Raw genomic sequence first — 27,708 nt, 5'->3', positions numbered from 1 at the left:
ACCTTTTCAATTTGCAATGCAAGACTGGTAGATCCAACTATCATGTTTTCCAGCTAAGCGAATCTGTACTTTTTCTCCCTATCAGCAAATACTCAACTGAAATAGTAATAAAGTATTTAAGTCTACATAAAAGTAAACACAGCAAAAATCTGACTCAAATGCAGTGACTTGTCCTTCAAAGCATGTGTCATACTCCAGGATGGTAAATACACTTGGCAAATACATTCCCTTTCAGAGGCACAGATGCTCCGCTCTCCCACCCATCAAAGTAACCTTTAACCAGTGCTTCTCAGGCTTTAATAAGCAAGTAAGAATCACTGAGACAGCTTGTGAACTGGAAATACCCAATCAGTAGGTGTGTCAGTGCCTGACGTACTTCTAAGACTGTCAGGTGGGTGCTGCTGATCTACAGATCCCACCGCAAGTAGCAGCGTAAAACTGCTTTGTGCGAATTCTTTACCCTCAAAGTTAAATCATCTAAATGAGATTAGATTAATCTGGACTAAAAGAAGATTTTTAATTTAAGTAAAAAGTAGTAAAGGAATCTAAAGTCACTTTACCCAGAAACTGACTGACTTTGGCTGCTCCTCCAGTCGCCTGCTTTGCCATGTAAAGTCCCTTGGTCACAGCTGGACTAACTTCCACAGGCTTTTCTTCTGGTTGAATCCGTTCTCGAAGTTTAGATGCTCCTTTCTGGATGGCTTTGCCAGTAAACTCAGCACCTTTGACCAAACCCCAACTCACCCAGGAAGCACCTTTTAAAGGGAAAAATAACTGGATAAAATTAGGACTGATCATCTGGGTTCGATCCCTGGGTTGGGAAGATCCCCTGGAGAAGGAAAAGGCTACCCACTCAAGTTTTCTGGCCTTGAGAATTCCGTGGACTGTGCAGTCCATGGGGGCATAAAGAGTTGGACACAACTGAGTGACTTTCAATTTCATACTTTCATTGTATACATTTAATACCTATACCAAGATTAAGAGGGGATTTCCAAGGGGAAAGGAAAATAACTGATTTTATGTTCAGAGTTATTCTGAAAGCTTCGGGTTTCTTGAAGCTTTTCACTACCAATTCTCCCAAGAGTAAAAAAAGAGAAAAATAAACCAAGAAGAACTTACACCAATATGACAAAATGTAACATTTGAAGAGATAAGTTCTATTTTTAAGTATTTATAAACTGATCATTTAAAACCAGAAGCTAAAACAGTATCTTTCCAAGTATTCTCTAATGGGACCCACCCAAAAGCTTCACATCATAAGCGAAAAAAGTTATCATTACTGTAATACCTGACAAAATGTTGTGAGCCACTTTCTCACTCCATTCAGGTAACTCCTTTGCTTTTTCTTCTGAAACTGGCTCGCAGGGTACAATGTGACTCAGATTAACTTCTTCACTTGAAGTACCTTTGGTCTAAATGGTAAAAATGTTTCAAGAAGTGAAAATAATAAAAACTAAGATGAAGGAAAACCATAAGCATTTTGTAATAAAATACTAAGCCAATAAATACTAATGAATGAAAGTATTTCCAGCCAACCTAATTATTAGTACATTTTAGTACATAAAACACAATACCTATAACCACCATGAAGCTGAAAACTGTTCTGGTCTTATGTTAGGTCCCACTGGTAAGTAAGATTTAAATACCAACATACCTCCAATACAGCATTTATCAGATTATATTTAAATCGACTTTTTTCTTTCCTTGACTAGACTGATTTCCTTCAGAGGGCTATCATTCCCCTCCTCAGTAAGGTTAAAAGATGTGTTAAATAACTCAATCAGAAATGAAGAATGCATCCAAATGAACTGGTTTTGACAGACTTCAAGTAAAAGCAAATAAAAATACATAAACACAGAATCTGCCATTCCATTTGAATGGAAACAGCAAACACAGAAATACTTGCTAATTCAATGGCTAGGGCCAACACTCAAAATGTCAAAGCTAAATTTATTTTTTCATTATAAATACTTAGCAGTAGGCTAACTCAGACCTCATAATATTATAAAACAACTTGAAACTCAAAATTTTACCCAACAGAAATATAACCTGATTTAAAATATAAAACATTAAAAACAAAAACTCCTACATGTGGGGAAAAGCTACTCATAAATAAAACCTAAAGACAAAATGAACAAAATACTTGCAAGTTCTATCTTTGACAATGGGCCAATGTCCATAATATATAAAGAGTTCTTAAAAATTGAGAAGGACTGGCAACCCAGTAATAAAAATGGACATGCCTAGACATCACAGAGGGAGAAGGCAATGGCACTGCACTCCAGGACTCTTGCCTGGAAAATCCCATGGATGGAGAAGCCTGGTGGGCTACAGTCCATGGGGTCGCTAAGAGTCAGACATGACTGAGAGACTTCACTTTCACTTTTCACTTTCATGCATTGGAGAAGGAAATGGCAACCCACTCCAGTGTTCTTGCCTGGAGAATCCCAGGGACGGGGAGCCTGGTGGGCTGCCGTCTATGGGGTCACACAGAGTTGGACACGACTGAAGCAACTTAGCAGCAGCAGCAGCAGACATCACAGAGAAAGGCTATGACTAGACACCACACAGAAAAAACTCGAACTACCCTTATATCTCTGCTCAACTTTACTCACAAAAAGAGCAATGCAAATTAATATACTCCAGTATACTTATCTCATCATTGCACTGCCAAAATACAGAAAGAGCAACCATCCACTCTGCTAGCAGCCTGTGGGGAGACAGGTGTTCATTTACCCCTGGTAGCATCTGAACTGTGTAATCCTTAGGAAGGGTAATGCAGCAAGATCTATCAAAATCACAAATGCATTTATCTGTTGACAAAGTAACCCCACCTCTAAGCAATTGATGAATTACCTACAGATGTATGAATCAATAGCTCTACAAAGTTATTCACTGATGCACTGTTTGTAATAGCAAACAACCACACCAAATACCCCTCAATAAGAGGCTGATTAAATAAACTGTGATCATTCATACAATGAAATACAATGTAAAAAAGACCGAGGAAGTTCTAGAACACTCTATATGATGCCACCTTTTGTATAAGAAAGAGAGAGAAATAATAACAGATTTTGTTTGCTTTTATCTACCTCAAAAAACCCAGAAAAGAAACAGAAGACACTAATAAAATTACCTACAATGGCAGAAGGAAGGTGTAGATAGGGATGAAGGTGGAAGTAAAGCTTTTCAAAGGTATCTACCATCTTATGTAATTTGATTTTTTTAAATCAAAGAATTAAATTTTAAAAAATGAACTTCTAACTTCCACTTTGAATGCCCATTTATGAATCCTCATAAAGCTGGTCTAAGATGCTCAACATAACCCATAGTGACAGTTGGTGTGTAAAAGTACAATATTCATGTGACATTCATTAATTCCAAAGACAATTACCAAGCACTTATGAGTTACAACAATGAACAGTGCCAAACTGTTTACAATTCAATACTCACACAACGGTACTTTCCTTCCTCATAGGTTTGCTTACTTCACCTCAGGACTCATCTCAGCCATAATGCCCTCCAGGAGGAGCCTCCTCAATTGCTTCCCACACCACACATCTTCTTGGAAGGTACAACTGAGCCTTCTATACAACTTGTGTACTTTCATCTAACCATCACGTTGGGTAGAAATTCTCTCTTTGCTAATCTATCCTCCCCACTAGATGGTAAATATTTGAGATGAGGAATTTCAACTTTTTTCTATTATGCTCAGTTTCCTCAGTTCAGTTCAGTCGCTCAGCCATGTCCGACTCTTTGCTACCCCATGAATCGCAGCACACCAGGACTCCCTGTCCATCGCCAACTCCTGGAGTTCACCCAAACTCATGTGCATTGAGTTGGTGATGCCATCCAGCCATCTCATCCTCTGTCGTCCCCTTCTCCTCCTGCTCCCAACCCCTCCCAGCAGCTTTCTAGCTCTCAATAAATACTTACTGACCTCTAATCCAAATTCAACATTTGGTACATAACACAGAATCTAAGAAATGAAAGAAAAAAATGCTAAATATATATTTTTAAAAGCCCATTTTCTCTGTTCTGCTGACATGAAGAAATAAGGAACTGAATAAAAATGGCAGTATAAGGAAAAGTATACCTAGACCCAAGATCTTGGTGTATACAGGAAGGTAGAAGATAATACAAAACAAAAAAGCATATTCATCATTAATGTGAATATAAAAATCTTTCCAATAGTTGAAAAAGATGTATCCTCCAAACACAGACTATCGTTTAAGACAGTTTAAATAAATCCTTGGAAAGGGAAACATTAACACTGATTCTAATGACTTGACCAGTGATCACTCCGTGATCTGCAAGTTGCTCTGCTTTAGTAAATGGGGATCTTATAAATAATTTAAACTGGTGAAAGGTACCTTTAGGCTAGAACACACCCTCATATCTTGTTGATTTTTCACTTTACTTACCTTTTTCCCTCGTTTTCCCTTATGACGCACATCTTTATTGCCCGGGTCCAGCTGTCTCAAGTCAGTGCCACTGGCTTCCTTCAACTGGTCAGAGGCAGATCCTGATCCTCCAGGAATCTGGAATTCATTTTCTCCTTCTGCCCGGTCCCAGTTGGTCTAGGAAAAAAGGACTCAGTTTAGTTCAAATTCACGTTTCTTCTAAGCTATGGTACATCATGCTTCAGTAGTATACTTATTCAAATGACAGTGTTTTACAACTACTTTTGCTAGTCTTTCTCTATATTTTTATCTGATCACCAAATCTCAAACCTTTTTGAGTTCTCTGGTTCACAGGACAGGGCCTAAAGTAAATTTCAAAAGACAAGAAGGTATGCGAGATAAACTTATAGCAGTTGCTGGTATAAGTGATCACAAAATCAGATGCAGACACATTTGAATTTAGTTAAATAATAAATAAGTTTTAGGAAACACATATAGGACTAAATGAGTTTAAAGGAACTCATATCCAGTTTAATTACTCTGCATTGTTGGAAGGCTTCTTTTGTTTTTTTCACTTCTGCACTCAACACTGAAGGTAATCTACTTACATACACTTTGCTGAATGAATGCTTAAGAGTAAAGACAAGTCAAAAGTATAGCGAGTAACTAAGCTATTTTTTTACTGTTGGGAGTTCTAGGACAATACAGAAAACTAAAAATAACATGCAACTGAAAAATAAAACCGAACAGAGGACATAAACAACTAAACTAAAGGTCAGTTTAATTTCTTGCCTAGAGCTTGGTAATACAAGTCAAATGAATGTAGGGGTGAAGAGTAACAGCTCCATAAAAAGTCTGGATCACTTAAGAATGTCACTGTCTTCAGCTAGGAAACAGCAAAGCTTAGATTTGAACCCATACCCATTTGACCACAGTGCTGTCTTTGTAAACTCTCCTGAGCATATTGAGGCTACACACACTTCCTTATGGGGGTCATAGGTTTTGTTTGCATACCTTACTGGCATTTTAGTTCATACTGATCATCAGGTCACTCTCATATACAGTTCTTACAATCTAATGCTGAGATGACTCCCTGACCTATCTCATACCTGGTGATCTGCTCCCATCACCTTTGCCCTTAAATGTTTGATATAGGTATGGACTGAAGATATATTCTACTTTCTGAGATAAAAGGAACAGATCTTTCATAACTGAACTCAAAACTATTTTGTGAAATCCTCTCTGATCTCCTTTTACTTTTATCCATCATCGATTACACTATACTGTTGTTATTTAACAGACTATTAACATGCTCAAGAATAGAAGCTGTTATATATGTATTTTTATAGCCCTCTCTGTTCTTTCTTACCATCCCATCATTTAACACAGAACCAAGTTAAATAATGAATTCTAAATATCTGTTGATGGAAGGAGAAAATAAAAGGTTTTCTATATATACTATATATATATTACCAGGCTATCAATCTTCTTCAAACTCTAATAACTATCAATATGCACAATCAAAAATGGTTTCCTCCCTTGTCCTACATTAGGATGGGCAAGAACACTTAAAAAAAATATCTCCATTATACTCTATTTCAACTTCCTAAAACAGATCAGTATTGGGCAGAGAAAATGGGTTAAATGAGGCAAGTTCACAGGATGACCAACCACTTTTTAAATCACATTTTGCCTTCGTTCATCATAAGAACAAAGACAATTTCCTCAGATAAAACCTATTCCTCATACCCCTAAAACGTCTTAACACTATCCCTCTGCTAATGCTGAAATTAACTTTCCTGGTGGCTCAGACAGTAAAGCGTCTGCCTGAAACACAGGAGACCCTGGTTCGATCCCTGGGTCAGGAATATCTCCTGGAAAAGGAAATGGTAACCCACTCTAGTACTCTTGCCTGGAAAATCCCATGGAACAAGGAGCCTGGTAGGCTACAGTCCATGGCGTTGCAAAGAGTCAGACACAGCTGAGCGACTTCACTATCAATGCTGAAATTACCTCCACTTCACCATTGAGTCCCATTTTTGGGCTCTTTGAGCCCAATTTTCCAACTGAGAAGTAAGACAGTGGTCGTAACAAGAGCTAATACCCACACTACTTGCTAGCACTGATATAAGTGTCTTAAGGCATTAACTTTTAATCTTCATCATAGCCCAATAAAGTGGATGTTATTATCTTTATTTTATGATAAAGAAACTAAAGAATAGGGAAGATCAACATTCAGGTAACATTCAGATATAGATTAACTTGAATTAGACAGCTATTAAGTTCAAGAGTTCAAATTCAAACCGAGACAATTTGATTTCAGAGACCACCATAATCACTATTTACAGCCAATTCCCAATGTGTAGTAAATATTTGTGAAGACACAAGCAAATTATATACTATTTCCTACCGATCAAACTGGAGCTTATTACAATTTCTTTGAAAGCAGGAGTGATTATGTTAAAGTAGGTTTTCATCCTGAAGGTGTCACACAAGTTACCTGGAGCCGAAGGTCAGACATTTGTCTTAATAGATCCTCAAAGAGTTCTCTGTCATCTTCTGGTAATTCAGATGACAAGACGACCCCCACAAAGCATCCTGACGCTTGTAACATCGTATCAGGAAACATGTAGGCACCTACAGTACATTTAAGAACTGGAGACCTATCAGGAACTAGAGGATACAACCAGTCACAAACCTGAAAGGATTAATTGAAAATAAATCAATTAACAAAACAAGGTTTTCACTGAGGTTTTAAATATTGTTTCCCTAGCAAATACACACTTGAAGGTTTGACATGCATTTTATAAGGCTCTGTAGATCCATCAGCATCAACAAACCCCCAATAAAAATCAATCATTTGCTAGTCTGATCCCCCTGCAAAACACAGGAACTGTGCTAAAAATCTTACTGCTCCTCTAATTAAACAGTCTTAAAACCAGTGCCCTGAAATAGCCCACCATTAACCGATAATGAGTCTAGCTTTAAATAAATAATGTTCAAAGTAAATTAAGCTTTTATTATTAAACATCCTTTTGTGGAAATTAAATAAAATCAAACTGTTTCTAAGTACTCCACATATATTTACTGATTTAATCCTCAAAACAATTCCATGAAGTTGGTTAGTGTCGTTTTTTTTTGTTTGCCACTGTTCTTTTATTATTTATTTTTTAAAATTTTACTTTAATTTACAATACTGTATTGGTTTTGCCATACATCAACATGAATCCACCACGGGTGTACACGTGTTCTGAATCCAGAACCCCCTTCCCACCTGCTTCCCCATACTGGGTCATCCCAGTGCACCCAGCCCCAAGCATCTTGTATCCTGCATCAAACCTGGACTGGCGATTCGTTTCTTATATGATATTATACATGTTTCAATGCCACTCTCCCAAATCATCCCACCCTCTCCCTCCGAGTCCAAAAGACTGTTCTATACATCTGTGTCTCTTTTGCTGTCTTGCATACAGGGTTATCGTTACCATCTTTCTAAATTCCATATATATGCATTAGTATACTGTATTGGTGTTTTTCTTTCTGGCTTACTTCACTCTGTATAATAGGCTCCAGTTTCACCCACCTCATTAGAACTGATTCAAATGTATTCTTTTTAATGGCTGAGTAATACTCCATTGTGTATATGTACCACAGCTTGCTTATCCATTCATCTGCTGATGGACATCTAGGTTGCTTCCATGTCCTGGCTATTATAAACAGTGCTGCAATGAACATTGGGGTACATGTGTCTCTTTCAATTCTGGTTTCCTCGGTGTGTATGCCCAGCAGTGGGATTGCTGGGTCATAAGGCAGTTCTATTTCCAGTTTTTTAAGGAATCTCCACACTGTTCTCCATAGTGGCTGTACTAGTTTGCATTCCCACCAACAGTGTAAGAGGGTTCCCTTTTCTCCACACCCTCTCCAGCATTTATTGCTTGAAGACTTTTGGATTGCAGCCATTCTGACTGGTGTGAAATGGTACCTCATTGTGGTCTTGATTTGCATTTCTCTGATAATGAATGATGTTGAGCATCTTTTCACGTGTTTGTTAGCCATCTGTATATCTTCTTTGGAGAAATGTCTATTTAGTTCTTTGGCCTATTTTTTGATTGGGTCGTTTATTTTTCTGGAATTGAGCTGCAGGAGTTGCTTGTATATTTTTGAGATTAGTTGTTTGTCAGTTGCTTCATTTGCTATTATTTCCTCCCATTCCGAAGGCTGTCCTTTCACCTTGCTTATAGTTTCCTCTGTTGTGTAGAAGCTTTTAATTTTAATTAGATACAATTTGTTTATTTTTGCTTTTATTTCCAGTATTCTGGGAGGTGGGTCATAGGGGATCCTGCTGTGATTTATGTCGGAGAGTGTTTTGCCTATGTTCTCCTCTAGGAGTTTTATAGTTTCTGGTCTTATGTTTAGATCTTTAATCCATTTTGAGTTTATTTTTGTGTATGCTGTTAGAAAGTGTTCTAGTTTCATTCTTTTACAAGTGGTTGACCAGTTTTCCCAGCACCACTTGTTAAAGAGATTGTCTTTAATCCATTGTATATTCCTGCCTCCTTTGTCGAAGATAAGGTATCCATAGGTTTGTGGATTTATCTCTGGGCTTTCTGTTTTGTTCCATTGATCTATATTTCTATCTTTGTGCCAGTACCATACTGTCTTGATGACTGTGGCTTTGTAGTAGATACTGAAGTCAGGCAGGTTGATTCCTCCAGTTCCATTCTTCTTTCTCAAGATTGCTTTGGCTATTCGAGGTTTTTTGTTATTTCCATACAAACTGTGAAATTATTTGTTCTAGCTCTGTGAAAAATACCGCTGGTAGCTTGATAGGGATTGCATTGAATCTGTAATTGCTTTGGGTAGTATACTCATTTTCACTATATTGATTCTTCCAATCCATGAACATGGTATATTTCTCCATCTATTAGTGACCTCTTGGATTTCTTTCACCAGTGTTTTATAGTTTTCTATATATAGGTCTTTAGTTTCTTCAGGTAGATATATTCCTAAGTATTTTATTCTTTTCGTTGCAATGGTGAATGGAATTGTTTCCTTAATTTCTTTTTCTACTTTCTCATTATTAGTGTATAGGAATGAAAGGGATTTCTGTGTGTTGATTTTATATCCTGCAACTTTACTTATTCATTGATTAGCTCTAGTAATTTTCTGGTGGAGTCTTTAGGGTTTTCTATGTAGAGGATCATGTCATCTGCAAACAGTGAGAGTTTTACTTCCTCTTCCAATTTGGATTCCTTTTATTTCTTTTTCTGCTCTGATTGCTATGGCCAAAACTTCCAGAACTATGTTGAATAGTAGTGGTGAAAGTGGGCACCCTTGTCTTGTTCCTGACTTTAGGGGAAATACTTTCAATTTTTCACCATTGAGGATAATGTTTACTGGGAGTTTGTCATATATAGCTTTTATTATGTTGAGGTAAAGTTATGACCAACCTAGATAGCATATTCAAAAGTAGAGATATTACTTTGCCAACTAAGGTCTGTCTAGTCAAGGCTATGGTTTTTCCAGTAGTCATGTATGGATGTGAGAGTTGGACTGTGAAGAAGGCTGAGTGCCGAAGAATTGATGCTTTTGAACTGTGGTGTTGGAGAAGACTCTTGAGAGTCCCTTGGACTGCAAGGAGATCCAACCAGTCCATTCTGAAGGAGATCAGCCCTGGGATTTCTTTGGAAGGAATGATGCTAAAGCTGAAACTCCAGTACTTTGGCCACCTCATGCGAAGAGTTGACTCATTGGAAAAGACGCTGATGCTGGGAGGGATTGGGGGCAGGAGGAGAAGGGGATGACAGAGGATGAGATGGCTGGATGGCATCACCAACTCAATGCACATGAGTTTGAGTGAACTCTGGGAGTTGGTGATGGACAGGGAGGCCTGGCCTGCTGCGATTCATGGGGTTGCAAAGAGTCAGACACGACGGAGCGACTGAACTGAACTGATGTTCCTTCTATTCTTGCTTTCTGGAGAGTTTTTATCATAAATGTATGTTGAATTTTGTCAAAGGCTTTCTCTGCATCTATTGAGATAATCATATGGCTTTTATTTTTCAATTTGTTACTGTGCTGAATTACATTGATAGATTTGTGGATATTGAAGAATCCTTGCATCCATGGGATAAAGCCCACTTGGTCACGGTGTATGATCTTTTTCATGTGTTGTTGGATTCTGATTGCTAGAATTTTGTTAAGGATTTTTGCATCTATGTTCATCAGTGATATTGGCCTGTAGTTTTCTTTTTTTGTAGCATCTTTGTCAGGTTTTGGTATTAGGGTGATGGTGGCCTCATAGAATGAGTTTGGAAGTTTACCTTCCTCTGCAATTTTCTGGCAGAGTTTGAGTAGGATAGGTGTTAGCTCTTCTCGAAATTTTTGGTAGAATTCAGCTGTGAAGCCGTCTGGATCTGGGCTTTTGTTTGTTGGAAGATTTCTGATTACAGTTTCAATTTCCGTGCTTGTGATGGGTCTGTTAAGATTTTCTATTTCTTCCTGGTTCAGTTTTGGAAAGTTGTACTTTTCTAAGAATCTGTCCATTTCTTCCACGTTGTCCATTTTATTGGCATATAATTGCTGATAGTAGTCTCTTATGATCCTTTGTATTTCTGTGTTGTCTGTTGTGATCTCTCCATTTTCTTTTTTAATTTTATTGATTTGATTTTTATCCCTTTGTTTCTTGATGAGTCTGGCTAATGGTTTGTCAATTTTATTTATCCTTTCAAAGAATCAGCTTTTGGCTTTGTTGATTTTTGCTATGGTCTCTTTTGTTTCTTTTGCATTTATTTCTGCCCTAATTTTTAAGATTTCTTTCCTTCTACTAACTCTGGGGTTCTCCATTTCTTCCTTTTCTAGTTGCTTTAGGTGTAGAGTTAGGTTATTTATTTGACTTTTTTCTTGTTTCTTGAGGTATGCCTGTATTGCTATGAACTTTCCCTTTAGCACTGCTTTTATAGTGTCCCACAGGTTTTGGGTTGTTGTGTTTTCATTTTCGTTCATCTCTGTGCACATTTTGATTTCTTTTTTGATTTCTTCTGTGATTTGTTGGTTATTCAGCACCGTGTTGTTCAGCCTCTATATGTTGGAATTTTTAATAGTTTTTCTCCTGTAATTGAGATCTAATCTTACTGCATTATGGTCGGAAAAGATGCTTGGAATGATTTCAATTTACCAAGGCTAGATTTATGGCCCAGGATGTGATTTATCCTGGAGAAGGTTCCGTGAACACTTGAGAAAAAGGTGAAATTCATTGTTTTGGGGTGAAATGTCCTATAGATATCAATTAGGTCTAACTGGTCTATTGTATCATTTACAGTTTGTGTTTCTTTGTTAATTTTCTGTTTAGTTGATCTATCCATAGGTGTGAGTGGGGTATTAAAGTCTCCCACTATTATTGTGTTATTGTTAATTTCCCCTTTCATACTTGTTAGCATTTGTCTTACATATTGTGGTGGTTAGTGTCATTTTAACCGCAAGAAAACTGAGGCACTGAGAGGTTAATTAAGTTGCCCCTCACCAAGATATTCTCTAATATTAAGAAACTTGGAAGAACAACTGATTATTATCAAATATTGTGTGATGTATATGAGTCAAAGAGATGAACAATTTCATATAAACAATGGAAAATTCTGGTGTACTATCACATCTCTGACCAACAGAATACAAATATGTAGAGATCAAGTGTGCAAGTCTGACTCTTTCCTAGAAAATTGCTTAACATTTTCAAATTCTTATTTTAGTGGATTCTTTGTTTTAGTCATTTCAAAAGCCACACTCCAGCTTTCATAAAAATCAAACTTCAGACAAGTTACAATAAAACTGATGGCTGTATTTTCCAAAGTATGATATATAACCATCTCTAGTATGTGAAATGACTTCAAGTAATGTACAAACTATTTAAATTTGAGTAGCTACATATTTCAATATGTATTAGGGAAAAATACAACATCTTTTCCTCAATTTCAGTTGTTATTGCTTAGGATAAAGTTAAAAATGAGACATTTAAAAAAATATGAATAACAGGTGGTGTATTTAACAACAAAAAAAAGTTGTAATGGTTATACTTAAATGATGAAAGTTAGAGAAAGATTTCTTTTACTGTGTCATTATTTCTCTAAGATAAACTACATGCTGGTCACCTTGACCGAAATGGAGTATCCTCAAATCTTCTCAAATAAAACTTATAGACCTTTCTCAGGGCAGAGTATTACAGATTGGTGAGCTAACCCACCACAGGCTGACTTCTCCCAGTTTCACTTTCACAGAACAATTTCATATCCAAGTTCCATATGCATTGACTACAAATCTGACAGGTTTAAAAAGTATATTAAAACTAAATTCAAGAGAAAAATAGTTTTTAGAAGCCACAGAATTCTAGTCTGCCAACTTTAAATTAATTTCTTATTTCCTAAATAAAGCAATAGTGATTTCTAAGAACAAAAAATTCAGTAAACACCTGGCAACTCTCTTTTAGGACACTGTTATAAATAACTGAATACATGTAAATGAGAGTCCCTTAAAAAGACTCAAATTTTGGGTACAATTTTACTTTTTATTTAGGACTGAAAATAGAAGATACTAGAAAAACAGAATTAAATGTACAGAACAAATTTTTACTAAAGGACAAGTCATTTTAATGGTTGAACCCATGTAATCAATAGAATGTTTCAAATTTTCATTCCCTGCACCTCCAGTAGCCCAGGACCCAAAGATTTTTTAAATTCCACTCTTACAATGCCACTTTATTACCAGTTCAGCAGAAAATATTTTATCTTTTATCAGACCCCTCAGAAGCAATAAGCTTACTCTTTTCAACCTGAAGGCTTCTTCTTAAAAAATAACTTATGATTCACACTATTCTTCCTGTTTATTAATGAAATCTTTCTTCCAACAACGCTCCCAGGTATCTCCTTCATACACTCCTAGTAAATCTCCAACTATCCATAAACAACCTTTAAGTGGACTTCATAAAGTAAAAGCTGCATAAGAATTGAAAATATAACATATTAAGAAAGAAAACAAATGTAGATAACTAGTACTGTAGCTAAACCACATCACCTGGACTTGTGAAAGCACCCGCCTTGCTCAAACAGTCATCTCCCTGCCATGCAGATCCTTTTGTTATATCCAATGAATACTGAATCTGTACTTCCAGAAACCTACCTCCCCATACTAAAACAGATTGATACTGGACCATCACCTTCAGAATACCTTAGGAATTCCATAACAGTGTCCTAACCTCAACCTTTATTTAGCAACAGTCTTTGCTCTTGGACCCAGGTATATCCTGGTAAATGTATATGCTTGGAAAGTTAGAATTGCTTCTCAGATGATCATCATCAGAGTCTATACTTGTAGACCATGGTTTCTTAACCTTGGCATGACTGACATTTTCAGTTATTTTTTTTAATTGATTAGAGCTATCCTATTTAATGTTTAGCAGTATGCCTGGCCTCTACCCACCATATATTGCCAGGAGCAACAGCACACACCCCAGTCCCAGCTGTGACAACCAAAAATGTCCCCATGACTGTCAAAATATCCCAGGGTGTGTGGAGACGGCAGGGGTGGTTCCTACTAGTTGAGAACCACTGTTCCAGACACCAGGCTGCATCTAGCCGTTTGGCCCCTCAGTGGGGGCTTGACAACATTTGTGGAAATTTACAGTTACACATGCACACAAGAGTTACACAAATCCCTTTTGAAATTAAAGTTATTAGGGTTCTTCTTCAGATAAAAAACTAAAAGGATGAATATCCCAATCTCCTTCAGGGCCTGTCATCACAAATTTAATACTAAAACAAGACTTTATATATAAAGAAAAAGAAATGTTATCAAATACAAACACAGATGCTGAAGGAGCATAAATTTCATGAATTTAAAAAGGAACTAGAAATTATAGTAACCTTTTTGCATTCACTGTCTTGGACACATCATAAATATTATCAAATAAAAGTAGTATGTTCTACACATATTTCAAATTTGTTTACCTCTTTCTTTGGCTTACCTGGAGAAATCCAGGAGGACGATTTAGAAAGGTATCAAGTGAATTATCCAAGAACCTCACGATTCGAAGGTACCCAGGATATGAAGGTGCACTAACCTCCCCTGCAGGATTTACAAAGAAAATTTGTACTCCGTTTGGTATCAAAATCAACTCATCTGCATCCAGCCCTAAGGTCTCAAGAGGAGGTGGCTGAGAGTGATTCCTATAGAAGTTCTCCCCAACTGACGAGAACTCCCCAGATTCTGTTCCATAGGATACAGTGTAGTGACCCTCAGCAGCCTGAGGAGTGTAAGCCGGGGGTGCTTCGGACGGATGACTCTGACACGGCAAGGACAAAGTAGTAGGTGTACTACTTGATTCTGCACTTGCAGCTGAAGTGCTTCCATTTACTTCACTGTGTTGAGGAAGTGAACTAAAGCACTGAGGTTCTGGTGACTTTTCAGACACATCTTTAGGTGGAAATTCTGGATACAACTTGGGCACCTCCTGAAGATCATTCCGTAGAGAAGTGGCAAGACCCTTCTCTAGAATTTCCAACCTGGTACGTACATTCTGCAGCGTTTCTTTCATTTTCTGTTGCATCTGCCTAGCAGACTCCCACTCAGGACCTGTGTACTCAGGATCTGTTGATGAAATGCTGATTCCTCTAAGCAGGTGTCCTATTCCTTGCTTATAGTAGTTCTTTGCTTCTTCCTTTTGACCTAATTCATCTGTATTCAGTCCTTTATTAACAAATACAAAGGCTTTCTTGTATGCTTCCTTGATGATCTTAATTTCAATAGGTTCTCCATCCTGGGGTTTTTGTTCCATTTCTGCAAAACAGGAAATATATATTTTAATTACCTTATTTAGATATTTGTTTACTTATTTAGTATCAATTCCTCCCACCTGAATATACTTCAGAGGACTGGAGCCTTGCTTGTCTTTGTTCACTGATGTATTTCCTAAGCCTATTTAGATGTGACATACAGAAAATACTCAGTATGTATTTGTTGAATGGATGAATATTGCTCTTGCTCCTAACTATCTTAATTAAAAATGCAAGAGAACAAGCCAGAACATAACTACTGAATAATTTTCTTGTTCCAGTTTCTTAGAAGAAAGAAAAGTTTCCTCTATCTTTTAGATTGGAACAAAAGAGTCTCATTCTAAAACTCATTATACTTCTGGATTACAGTAGCTAATTAAAAATGAAGTTGAATCACATACTGGAGAGGACAGAAATGATTGGGGGAAAATGTATCTGAATGAAGCTTTACAGTTACCTTACTTTCATTTAAAGGTGGCAGGTTTCTCACATGCAGTTAGCCTTTTTCCCTCCCCAAACTCCATTAAAGTGACTCACAAGATTATTTAAAAGGCATAACCATTCTTTTCAATGAGAAAGAGGCATGAACAGATACTTCACAAATGACCATGTGAAAAGGCATTCAACACGATTCCCTCATGGAAATGAAACTAAAACCCAAAATATAACTACAGCTGACCCTTGAACAGTATGGATCCACTTATACATAGATTATTTTCAATAAATGCAGTACTGCTTTTTCATTTTACGGCTCTTTTAAGTGTAGGGAAAAGTTTGTGTTTGATTAGAGTCATCACAACATGTGGAATCAAAAGAAAGAGGGTCTGTGTCCTGATTCAATCCAAAGTGTTTCAGTTTTCTGCCCTTGTTATTTATCAATTCCTTTGTCTGAGGCAGAGACAGTAATACAGAGATTTTTAACCATGTGGTGATTGGCACCTCTAATCCCATTGTTCAAGGTCAACTATATATACTTATCAGGTGGCTAAAATTGAATACTGGCAAATGTTAGAGAAGACAGAAACTGGAACGCTCATATACTTTGCTGGTGTGAGTGCAAAATGGTACAGCCACTATGGAAGTCTGGCATTTCTATCTAAGGTATGTTCACCCACTCTATGATCCAGCAATTCCACTTAGAGGTATATAACCAAGAGAAATGAATAAATACACACCAAAAATATGTACAATAATATTCAGAGCAGCTTTATTCACAAAAGCCAAAATCTTGAAACAATCCAAGGAGAAGGGATAAACAGTGGCATGTTCATATTATGCAGTAATACACAGGATTTTTTTTTTAATTGATGCCTGCAATGCGGATGACTCACCAAGTCTTTACACAAAAGAAGCTACATACAAAAGATTTCATACTGAGACTACTATCCTGTATGATTTTGAGCAACAGGCAAAACTAGTCTTTGATGACAGAAACAAAAATAATGATTACAGGCGCTGGTACAGACTTGAAAGGGACACAAGGTGACGACCTTATAGCATATGGAAATACTCTCTATCTGGATCTGAGTGGTGATTACATGGGTGTATGCAGATATTAAAAATCTGTAAATTTAAGATTAATGCTCTATATTTCACCTTATTATACCCATTAATAAAACAAATAATGAAGCCAAAACTCACAAAAAGGGAGGACGGAGGGAGTCAACAGTGCTTCGTTTCTGAAAGAGGTAGCAGACACAGCAACTCAGGAAACAGATCTGAGAAAGCGGAGGCCTACACTGTCAATCAAGAAACCAGAGAAGCAGCCCCACATATATTTCATGGTAGAACCTCCAAAAGGCACAGGGACTGATGGGATTCAGTCCTCCTTTGGAAGAGAGAGCAGAGGACTGAATAAGGGACGGAGTCAAAGCTAATTTACAAAGTAGACCCTCAGATCTCTCCTAACCAAGCCCAAGAACACTATTTCTCTCCAGCCCGGAAAGAAGAGTGGGTGCTTTAATTCAAAAGAGCATAAAAGAAAATACCTAATGTGTTCTTAAGTTTTCAGAAGAGATCTATATTAACTGCGGAAGGACTCAGGGTTTAATCAGCAATAAGTACATAGTAAACTAAGGAAATAAAAATCAAGACAATTATTAACTCCAAGGAAAACAAGATGCTGAGCTAGGAAGAAAAGTAATCAATGTACTGAATGTTTCAATTTTGATTAATATCATAATATAAATAATGAATCCTGATACAAGCCAAATTATAATACAACCATCTTGAGAAGATGGGAAGATGAATAGATAGAAAGTTTATGTGCCTGTGGTACAGCATGGGAGACCTAAAATTTCATCTTTCCTCAATGAATGCCTAACTCCTAACACTGAAAAATAAAGTAACAATTAAGTATCCTATTTATTACAGATTCAGACAGAAAGACTAAAAGTGGTAAGAAAATGGATACAAGCTTTGGGAGTAAGGGATGAGCCCAGGGTGGTGGGATCTCTGATTTTCACTGCAAGCCTTATAAAAATTTCTTTATATGTGCAGGATAAAAACAATTTCTTTTAATTAATTAATTAACAATTAATTTAAAAAAATTAAACTAAAGCTTTAGAGCAGCACTGTCCAACAGAATTATAAATGTTAACTACATATGTAATTTAAAATTTTCTAATAGCCATATTTAAAAAGTAAAAACTTCAGTGATAGCATTTTATCAAAAAACATCCAAAATATTATTTTACCATGTACCCAATATAAAAATTATTAATGAGATAGTTTTCCTTATTTTTGGCATTAAGTCTTCAAAACCTAGTGTGTATTTTACACATGAGGCATATCTCAATTTCAACTACCTTCATCTCAAGCCCTCAATACCCACATGTGTCTACTACAGACACTGTGGTTTTATTTTCCTGTGATTTCAGTAAAAATTATAATGATAGGATAATTTAAAGGACTTAAGGCTCTTTTAGCAACCATTTGCACTCTAAAGGCATCACCAAACTAGCCTAACCATACTTTCTAACCTGAAAAATAAACCACTGGTCAGTCACACACAGGGACTTCACGGTAGTTGAGACAGTGTGTGTGTTTGTACATTTATATATATATCTGTCCCCAATTTAGAAAACATCACATACAATCGACTATAATCACAGATCTTACTTGTCCCACCTTGAATCCCCTGAAAACTGACAACCCCACACTGGAATCTGTCTTAGGAACAGAATGCCAGTAGAATGCTTTCTTTCCTCAGACATCATGGGATAGGAATTCTGCATTCCACCTTCCTTAAGATACAAGCAGGTTCAGAGTTCAGAAAGCAAGACAGCAGAGGTTACACAGGCGAGCTGACCCAGGAATTTAACCAGCACTCTTAAGTTTGTTCAAATGACTTGAACAGGGTCTTGAACAACACTGTGACTTGGCATTTTTTGCTCTGTGCTATAGGATACCACATGTTCTTCCCTGATAGCTCAACTGGTAAAAAAAAAAAAAAAAAAAAAATCCACCTGCAATGCAGGAGACCCCGGTTTGACTCCTGGGTTGGGAAGATCCCTTGGAGAAAGGATAGGCTACCCACTCCAGTATTCTTGGGCTTCCCTTGTGGCTCAGCTGGTAAAGAATCCGCCTGCAATGCAGGAGACCTGGGTTCAATCCCTGGGTTGGGAAGGTCCCCTGGAGAAGGGAAAGGTTACCCACTCCAGTATTCCGGCCTGGAGAATTCCATAGACTATAGTCCATGGGGTTATCAAGAGTCAGACAGGACTGAGTGACTTTCACTTTCACAGGACACGATGACTACCAAGGACACCATTTACAGAGCTTTTAATGTGTGCTGGAGACCAAGCTAGATGTTCATTTCATTCAGTCCTTACAAACAACTCTTGAGACATTGTTACTGTTACCAGTACTTTGCAAGGAAGAAAAATGAGGTTTGAAGGCCATAACTGCTTTAGATCACATGTTTCTGAAAGACCTTGGAGCTAAGAATTACTTTCATATTTTTAAAAGGTTATAAAAACAAGGATATGCAACAGAGATTATATGTGGCCCACAAACCTAAAACATCTTACCATCTACTATCTGGCACTTTACAAAAAGAATTTACTAACCCACTGCCTTAGATTACAGTTAGATAGTCTGACTCCAAAACGAATCCTCTAAATCAGGGTTTCTCAATCTCAGTTGGATTCACATTTTGGGGCTGGGAAATTCTTTGTAATCGGAAGCTGTCCTGATCACTGGAGGATGTTTATCCCTACTCTGATCTCTATCTACTAGGTGTCAGAAGCAGCGACCCCCCCTACCCACCACATGACGATCAAAAACGTCTCCAGGGCGTCCCTGGTGGCTCAGTGGGAAAGTATCTGCCTGCCAGTGCAGGAGACACAGGTTTGATCCCTGATCTGGGAAGATCCCACTTGAGGCAAAGCTCTAGAGCCTGGGAAGCACAGCTACTGGAGCCCAAGTGCCCTAGAGCCCATGTTCCGCAACAAGAGAATCCACAACAGGAACTAGAGAAACGCCAGCGAAGCGACAAGGACCCTGCACAGCCAAACATTTAAAAAATACATAAGTAAAATTATTACCAAAAAAATCTCCAGGCATTGCCAAATGTACCCTGGCTGCAAAATCATCCCGTTGACAACCACAGCTCAAATGGTCTTTAAATGAGGGACTGTGTACCCAGGGGAACATGAAGATTTGTCAAGGAACATGTAACAACAACATATACAATTTTAAGAAAAAGGCTTTCAGATCCCTCCTCACTACAACTGACATATGGGCAACAGACTTGCAGTTTAGCTATCATGCTATTGCTTTTCCTCTTTCAAGCTCCTTTCACAGTCTTTCCAGTTTGCAAAACTTTACCAAATATACCACACTCCCATTTCTATTTTTACTATGGTATACTTCCCAGCATGGAAAGACAGAATTCATGGTAGAAACAGCCCCAAAGTCACAGGTGTCAATTTCAATTTTAGGCATGACTCCAACTATTCATCTCCTTAAGATATAAATTTCCACTAAAATTCCATTTTTATATTGAATTATCCTTTATCAAAATCCATCGGGTATTATGCTGTTCTATTACTACTTGTAATAATTCAATCCAGAAGAAAAGTAACTCCTAGAGCTATAGTCAAAGAAAAATTTTAAAACTTAGTTTCAACTTACACAAGTATGTTTATTAAAGACATGTATGACAGAGAATAAAAAGCTTTTGAGTATAAATAAATAACATTAAGAGAATACTCAGGAGTGGGTAAAAGTAGAAGTGGATAAAATAAAAATACAACTTCAAGAAAAGGAACCATGTAAAATAGCATATATTTTAAAAACTGACGGTGATGTATAAAAAGTGCAATATTATACCCCATGAGATACAATTAGGAGTGATGAACCAATTTTATATTAAGATGTATCTATACTATGTGGGATACTGCATCCTTTCCAACCACCTGAGAGTATAATGCAAAACATTATAAACCAACTTAAACCTATGCAAGTGGAATTGTTTTACACAAATTATTTTGGGGGTTCACAAGTAAATTAAAAACACAGTTCTAAATCCACTCACTACGATATTATATGGCAAACATGAGACACACATGGTCTGTGACACTTAGAAGCACCGCAATTTACTACCTGTTATTAAGCTCTCTGGATATGCTTGGCACTGTTATATGCTCCATTTACTCCTCATATCCTTGGAGGGTTGTTCTGATTTAGAAAATGTTTACCAAATACTCAGCAGCTTGCTCAAGGACTAGTCAATGAGGTGGTAAATGGAAGAGATAGATTCAAAGAGTCAGACTCAATAGGTATTTGTCAAGAAAATGACCTGTCTGACTCCAAAGCTAAACCTCCTGCTATATGAACAAGTGAGCAGAGTGAAGGAGGTGTGAAGGGTAACTCAAGTGTTTCAGTTACTTAGACTTCAGGCTTTAGTCTTAAAGGGTAGATAGCATTTGAAGACAGAAAGAATGCACAATAAAGGAACCCTAGGTAGAAGCAGTATTACCTTGCAAACGTCTTTATTTAAAAACTTACTTCACACAGTGAGCTGAAAGATTTCCTAAATAATGTGTCACTGGAGGAAGGTGGGGGGGGTGCTATTCACAGGGAAGACAGGTGTGTGTGCGCACATCCGTATGTGTGTGTGTGTGCACATCCGTATGTGTGTGTGTGTGAGGAGGGGGGTGGTTCCATGGGTCAGCTGCTGCTGAAGAGCCTTCCTTGCTGTCTTCTTCACTTTGAAGAGGGAAATATATATATATGGCAGTGACAGCCTTGAGATCTAACGGATGAAATATACTGGGTAATCTCATCACAGAAAGAAACTTTCTACTAAAATATTACATTTTTATTTTGTGGTTGTTACGGGATTTGCTTTTTCTCAGTACTCTCTGAGAAGATGCATTTCACAGAAAAAAAGACTATAAACAAAGAAGTCTATCCTACCCCTAACCATAGTCAAGTGCTTATCAAGTGTCTTGAAAAGATAAAAACTATTACATGACTTCGCACTTTAATTTTTAAAGTTGAGAACAGAAAAAGTCTTTGAAACGTCAGTCTGAAGTATCAAAACAATAGCTACACCACTACATTCATCTTCAATCACAAATCAAAACCTGGCTCCCGATATCAATGGCGCATTTAACCTATTTTTTAAACGTTCTAATAAAAGTAAAATGCATTTATTTCATATAACAGTGTGTGTGTGTGTGTGTGTGTGTGCGCGCGCCCAAGTGCGCTTTAAAAAAGCACTAGGAGCAAAGAAGTTCAATTCTGAACCAAACACTTTGTCTTTATTAATTAGTTCAATCTCATAAACACTTGGAAAAGGCAACAGCACTCCACTCCGGTACTCTTGCTTGGAAAATCCCATGGATGGAGGAGCCTGGTGGGCTGCCGTCCATGGTGTCGCGAAGAGTCAGACACAACTGAGCGACTTCCCTTTCACTTTTCACTTTCACGCATTGGGGAAGGAAATGGCGACCCGCTCCAGTGTTCTTGCCTGGAAAATCCCAGGGACGGGGGAGCCTGGTGGGCTGCCGTCTCTGGGGTCACACAGAGTCGGACATGACTGAAGTGACTTAGCAGCAGCAGCATAAACACTAAAAGTAGTAACAATCATGCTAACAATCAATATCACAAGAAGTCTTTAATAATATAACCATTCATCTCCAGAGGAGGAGGAGCAACAGAAGCTGTTCTGATGCCCACCCATCTGGCCCTTTACAAAATAAAACCAAGCAAACAAACAAAAGGCGCAGGGGAACTTTCCCCAAATATCTATCTGTAACTGCGTTCTGTAGCAACTCACCCTTTTTTGGCTTGCTTAGAGGAACTATATATAGTGACATTTCACAAAGCCTCACAGATGAGAGAGAGCACAAGAGAGAAGAGCTTCTTACTCCAAATACGTTTCACATAAGTCACCAACTTAAGTCTGCTAATGTAAAAGAGGGCGAAACAAAAAGTACCTCCACTTATAATGGCAGGGGGGCCTCCTCATTACTTTTGCTTTAGGAAATTTCAAAGAAAATTGTTGAATTCCTAAACATTTAAGGGCACGCATTTCAGAGGCAACAACAACGAAGACAAGCTCATTAAATTACAGTACAATAAAGCAAATCTCGAGCATCCTCAAGAGACAGAGTAAAGCAATTTATTTACAATTAAGAGAATGGAGAACTGGGCCAACCCTACAGTAACGCAATAATGCCGTGTCACGAAACTGCGCATTCCAAGAGCAACTTTCTCCAGCCAGAGAAATTAAGTCGGAGGGATCTTCTGCAGTGCTGTGGCCCCCGCCCCCCCCAAAAAAAAACCCACGAACAACTGTTTTGGAAGGAGTAAAATCGCGAGCTACCCACCCCTATGTGGCTGACTTTCTGTAAAGAAAGGTTTCGGAACTTTCACTAAGCTGTAAGCGCCGGGTGAGAGTGAATAATCAGTAAACAGCGGGGGTGGGGAGGCCAGAATGGTCCACAGATGCTCCGGGAGGACCGCCACCCGAGGGGGCCAGGCGGCGCCCTCCAACCCAACAGTAAATAGGGAGGGGGCGTAGCGAGCTCGAAGGTTCCGTAGACACACGAGGTGAGGGTTAACTAAGAACTTCTCCAACGAATCCCTCCCGAAACCGCTCCCTTCCACGAAAGTTCCACCTCTGAGACCTGGATGGGGGCCCGAGGCCTTCTAGACCCTTCCCGCCCGGCCAGCGCACCGCGGGCCCGGGGCGCCGACGCCACCCGCCCGCCTTTGCGGGGGTGGGGTCCGCGCAGGGGCGACGCCTTCCCTCCCTCCGGCCGCCGCCCCACCTGTGCCTGCCAGACCGCCCGGCCCTTCGGCCGCAGCGCAGAGTCCGCTCCCTTAGACGCGGTGCCGCCGCCGCCGGCCCCCAGCGCTCCGCGCGGACTGGCCCGCGCGTCCCGGAGCCCCGCACGCCGGAGCTGACAAAGCCTGAGGAGACGCGCGCTGCGGAGCGCACCACGTCACGGCCGCGCCGCCCCGCCCGCCGGCGCGGCTCCCGCGTGACCCGAGCGCGCGGCCCCCGCAGCTCGGCCCTCAGGTGACGGCCACGCGGGCCCGCTACCTCGCGGACTCGTCCCCCGCCCTCCCAGCCTCAGTTTTGTCCGCTCAGACCTTCTAAATGGCCTCTGGGGCGACGCCACTCCACTTGGAACGTCTGAGTCACCGTAAAACTCTAGGGGGAGAAAAAGATAAAGGGCTGAAGGCCGGAGGAGAACCACTTGAGCCAGCGACTCAGCGCGGACTGCTGAACTAGGGTCTGCCGGCCATGTCGACGGTCCGGCGCTTGCGCAGTCTCTTAGTCTCTTGCGGACCCCAGGCCGCGGGAGGGAGTGGTCCAGAGCGGTGGGCGTTGAGGGTTGATGGTTAGGGGGAGCCGTGTGTGCTAAAAGTTTGTAGCAAAAGCATAGTTAAAAAAAAAAGAAAGAAAATGTTAAGTTCGTGAAGCCTAAGGTTAAATAGCAAATGTGCTGATTCCATTTATGTTTATGGAAAGTCAAAAGGGGAAAATTAAAGTAAACATACGCTTCTTTAAAAGTATTTAAAGTTAATAAGATAGTTTCGATGCGTGGACGGGGAATGTTGCCTGATTTTCCAGTTCTGCAAGGATCAAGCCAGTGCAGGCGGCCCTGCCCCCACACATGAGCCCCGAGGCGAGTTTAGGATGGAGAAAAACACAACAGCAGGTCTGTGCTTAAGTTACTGGTCCTAGATAGTGAAGATGCCTATCTAAAGATTAATGAACCCAGACTCTTGCATCTTCTGATATAGAGAAAGGGACTAAGATCATGAACTTTAGATAATCTGTTCTTTGTGATTAACAGTAATCTTTTGAAGTTCCACTTTTTTTCCCCTTAAGGGGAAAACACTCCACAAAACTACACATTCTGGTTTCTCCCTGATTCTTCAGAGCAGTTCTTCAAAATTATCTAAGAGGTTCTCTCCAGGGCAATAGTCTTTAGTAAGAGCCTAGTATAAAACTTAAATCTTGAAACTTTTAGATTGTATGTTTGTCTTCCGTCTGCAGATGGCAGATTTTACAGTCTTGAATAGACTTGCCTTTTTTAAAGTCTAAAAAACTATGTGTATATATATGTATATAGGTATATATAGTGCCCTGAGCTCTTAAGACTAGCTATGTGACTTGTTTGAGAATGGCAGTGACTTAATTCCAGATGAACTGTTCCTCCGTTCAGTCAAAATTGGGCTTCCCTTGTGGCTCAGCTGGTGAAGAATCTGCCTGCAATGCAGGAGACCTGGGTTCGATCCCTAGGTTGGGAAGATCCCCTGGAGAAGGGAAAGGCTACCCACTCCAGTATTCTGGCCTGGAGAATTCCATCGCAAAGAATTGGACACCACTGAGCGACTTTCACTTTCTTTCGGTCAAAATTAATGATGAGAAATATTGGATGATTATTGGAGGAGGCTTTTAAGTTTAAAATTTGGTAGTTCCATTTGGTATTAATAGTTCTCTGAAATCTCAGAAAGATAACAGCTATCCATCCCAAAGAGAAAAACCTATGGGGCGGGGGGGGTAATACATTAATACAGTGGGTTTAAATGATTTTTCTCTTATACACCTTAAAAAGAATCCTGAAAAACTGTGACTATGTACCATCTCCCTCATTTTTGATTGAGCATCAAACATTTTCATCTCACTTAAAGAGTTGTAAAGGATACAAATTGTTTTCTAGTAAGTTGACATCCTAAAATAAGAGATACATAACTTTTAATTGTAGCCAGTAGAGCCTAAATACCAGATAGTTTTATATCATCATCAATTTTAAAAACTATATAGACAAGCATTTCTTTAATAGGAGAAAATGTTACACCATTCCTTTTCTTCTTTTTATTTATTTATTTAGCTGCACCAGGTCTTAGTTGTAGATCCTGTAGATCTCAGACAGGATCATTTGTTGTGGCTCATGGGATCTAGTTCCCTGACCAGGGATCAAACCTGTGCCCCCTGATTTGGGAGCACAGAGAGTTAGCCACTGAACCACTAGGGAAATACCCATTCCTTTTTGCCTTAAACTCATATTTCCATGGGGCTTCCCCAGTGATTCAGAGGATAACGCATCTGCCTGCAATGCAGGAGACCCAGGTTCGATCCCTGGGTTGGGAAGATCCCCTGGAGAAGGAAATGGCAACCCACTCCAGTGTCCTTGCCTGGAGAATCCCAAGGACAGAGGAGCCTGGCAGGCTACAGTCCACAGGGTCGCAAAGAGTCGGACACGACTGACCGACTTCACTTTCTTCCACTTTCATGTTTCCATATCACTTGATGAAATTTTACCCTGATATTTATTCTGGTTATCCCCAAAATATAAGCAATAAAAAGGAAAAAAAAAGGTAAATTGTATGTCATCAAAATTAAAACAATTTGCTCTTCAAAAGACACCATCAAGAAATCGAAAGTACAACCTACAGACTGAGAATATATTTTCGAATCATCATATTTTACTTGTATTTCAAACATATGAAAGTTATTAGTTAGTTATAACCTAATAATCAACAAGCTAAGTAATAAAATTTTAAGTGGGCAAAATATTTGAATAGGTATTTCTCCAAAGATATACAAATGTCCATGAAAAGATTCTCAATGTCATTAGTCTTTCAGGAAATGCAAGTCAAAAACATAATGAGATGCTGTTATTTACTCACTAGAATGGTTGTAATAAAAAGACACTAACTAGTGTCCTAGAAAAATGTGGAGAAATTCAAACCTCATGCATTACTAGTAGCAATGTAAAACGATGCAGTCATTTTTTGAAAAACAGTTTGTTTCTTAAAAGGTTATACATAGACTTACCATTACTGTCAGAGAAGGCAATGGCAGCCCACTCCAGTACTCTTGCCTGGAAAATCCCATGGGCAGAGGAGCCTGATAGGCTGCCCCTCCATGGGGTCACGAAGTGTCAGGCACGACTTCACTTTCACTTTTCACTTTCATGCATTGGAGAAGGAAATGGCAACCCACTCCAGTGTTCTTGCCTGGAGAATCCCAGGGACGGGGGGAGCCTGGTGGAGTGCCGTCTGTGGGGTCGCACAGAGTCGGACACGACTGAAGCGACTTAGAAGCAGCAGCAGCAACCATTACTATATGACCTAGAAACTCCTCTTATAGGTGAAATTCTATAGACATATGTTTTCATTTTACTTGGTTCAAAATATTGGGAGATGCTGCTGTTATAAAACTCTTTCCACACTTACATATTTATTAATGTGTGTTTAGGTGGCTAGAGTTTCTCAGTTTTCATATCTATAAATATTAAAATTGAAATAGGATCTTGAATTCTGTCTAGTTCTGGAAATAGTTTACATATAATACAAACAATAATATAAATACTTGTACATACATACAAAGTGCACAAGAGGACTTGACAGAAATGTTCATAGCAACCTTATTTAAAACAGCCCCAAAGTGAAAACAACCCAAATGCCAATCAACTGATGAACTGATCTTTGAAAATGCAGTATATCACTACAATGAAATATTCTATTCCCAAAGTTTCCACAACATGGATGACCCTCAAAAACATTATGCTCAGTGAAAGAAGCCAGACATGAACATAAATTTCCTTTTCAATGATTTCTCTTTGAAAGGCAAATATAAACAGGCAGAAAGTAGATTATTGGTTGCCGAGGGCTGGGCTTGGTAATGGAATTGACTGTAAATGGACAGGTGGTTTTTCCTTTAGGGTGATGAAGATGTTCCAAAATTAGATTGTGATGATGGTTGTACAGCTCTGTAAGTACAATGACATTCACTTGAATCGCATATTTAAAATGAGTGAATTTTATGATATTTAAATTATATTTGAAATAGTTTAAAATTATCTCCTGGGGAATTCCCTGGTGGTCCAGTAGTTAGGACTTCACATTCTCACTGCTGAGGGCTTGGGTTCAGTCCCTGGCTGGGGAACTAACATTCTACAAGCTGCAGGGTGCAGCCAGAAAAAAAATAACAACTCCCTGATTGACTATTA

At 38.8% G+C, this 27,708-nt stretch overlaps 1 protein-coding gene across 4 annotated transcripts in view; it reads right to left on the bottom strand.

Moving 5' to 3' along the window:
• Nucleotides 1–23,987, bottom strand: part of SPART (spartin) — a 36,030-nt gene extending 12,043 nt beyond the window's left edge. Inside the window, exons 1-6 of one of the 4 annotated variants that reach the window (XM_040267072.1) lie at nt 23,834–23,987; nt 14,416–15,227; nt 6,904–7,101; nt 4,425–4,580; nt 1,289–1,412; nt 561–755 (exon numbers count right to left, since the gene is read on the bottom strand). In XM_040267072.1, coding sequence (XP_040123006.1) covers nt 561–755; nt 1,289–1,412; nt 4,425–4,580; nt 6,904–7,101; nt 14,416–15,225 — 1,483 coding nt within the window. In that variant the 5' untranslated portion in view covers nt 15,226–15,227; nt 23,834–23,987. Of the gene's footprint in view, nt 1–560; nt 756–1,288; nt 1,413–4,424; nt 4,581–6,903; nt 7,102–14,415; nt 15,228–16,864; nt 16,883–19,801; nt 19,824–23,508; nt 23,704–23,833 lie in introns of those variants that run through there. The other 3 variants (XM_040267071.1, XM_040267073.1, XM_040267074.1) reach the window with 3 other exon arrangements.
• Nucleotides 23,988–27,708: the final 3,721 nt, after the last annotated feature.

Source organism: Oryx dammah, unplaced genomic scaffold (genome assembly GCF_014754425.2).
Source record: "Oryx dammah isolate SB20612 unplaced genomic scaffold, SCBI_Odam_1.1 HiC_scaffold_24, whole genome shotgun sequence".
In the NCBI taxonomy this organism is placed as follows: domain Eukaryota; kingdom Metazoa; phylum Chordata; class Mammalia; order Artiodactyla; family Bovidae; genus Oryx; species Oryx dammah.
Note: the sequence above shows the minus strand (reverse complement) of the source record. Positions and strands in the feature narration are given on the sequence as shown.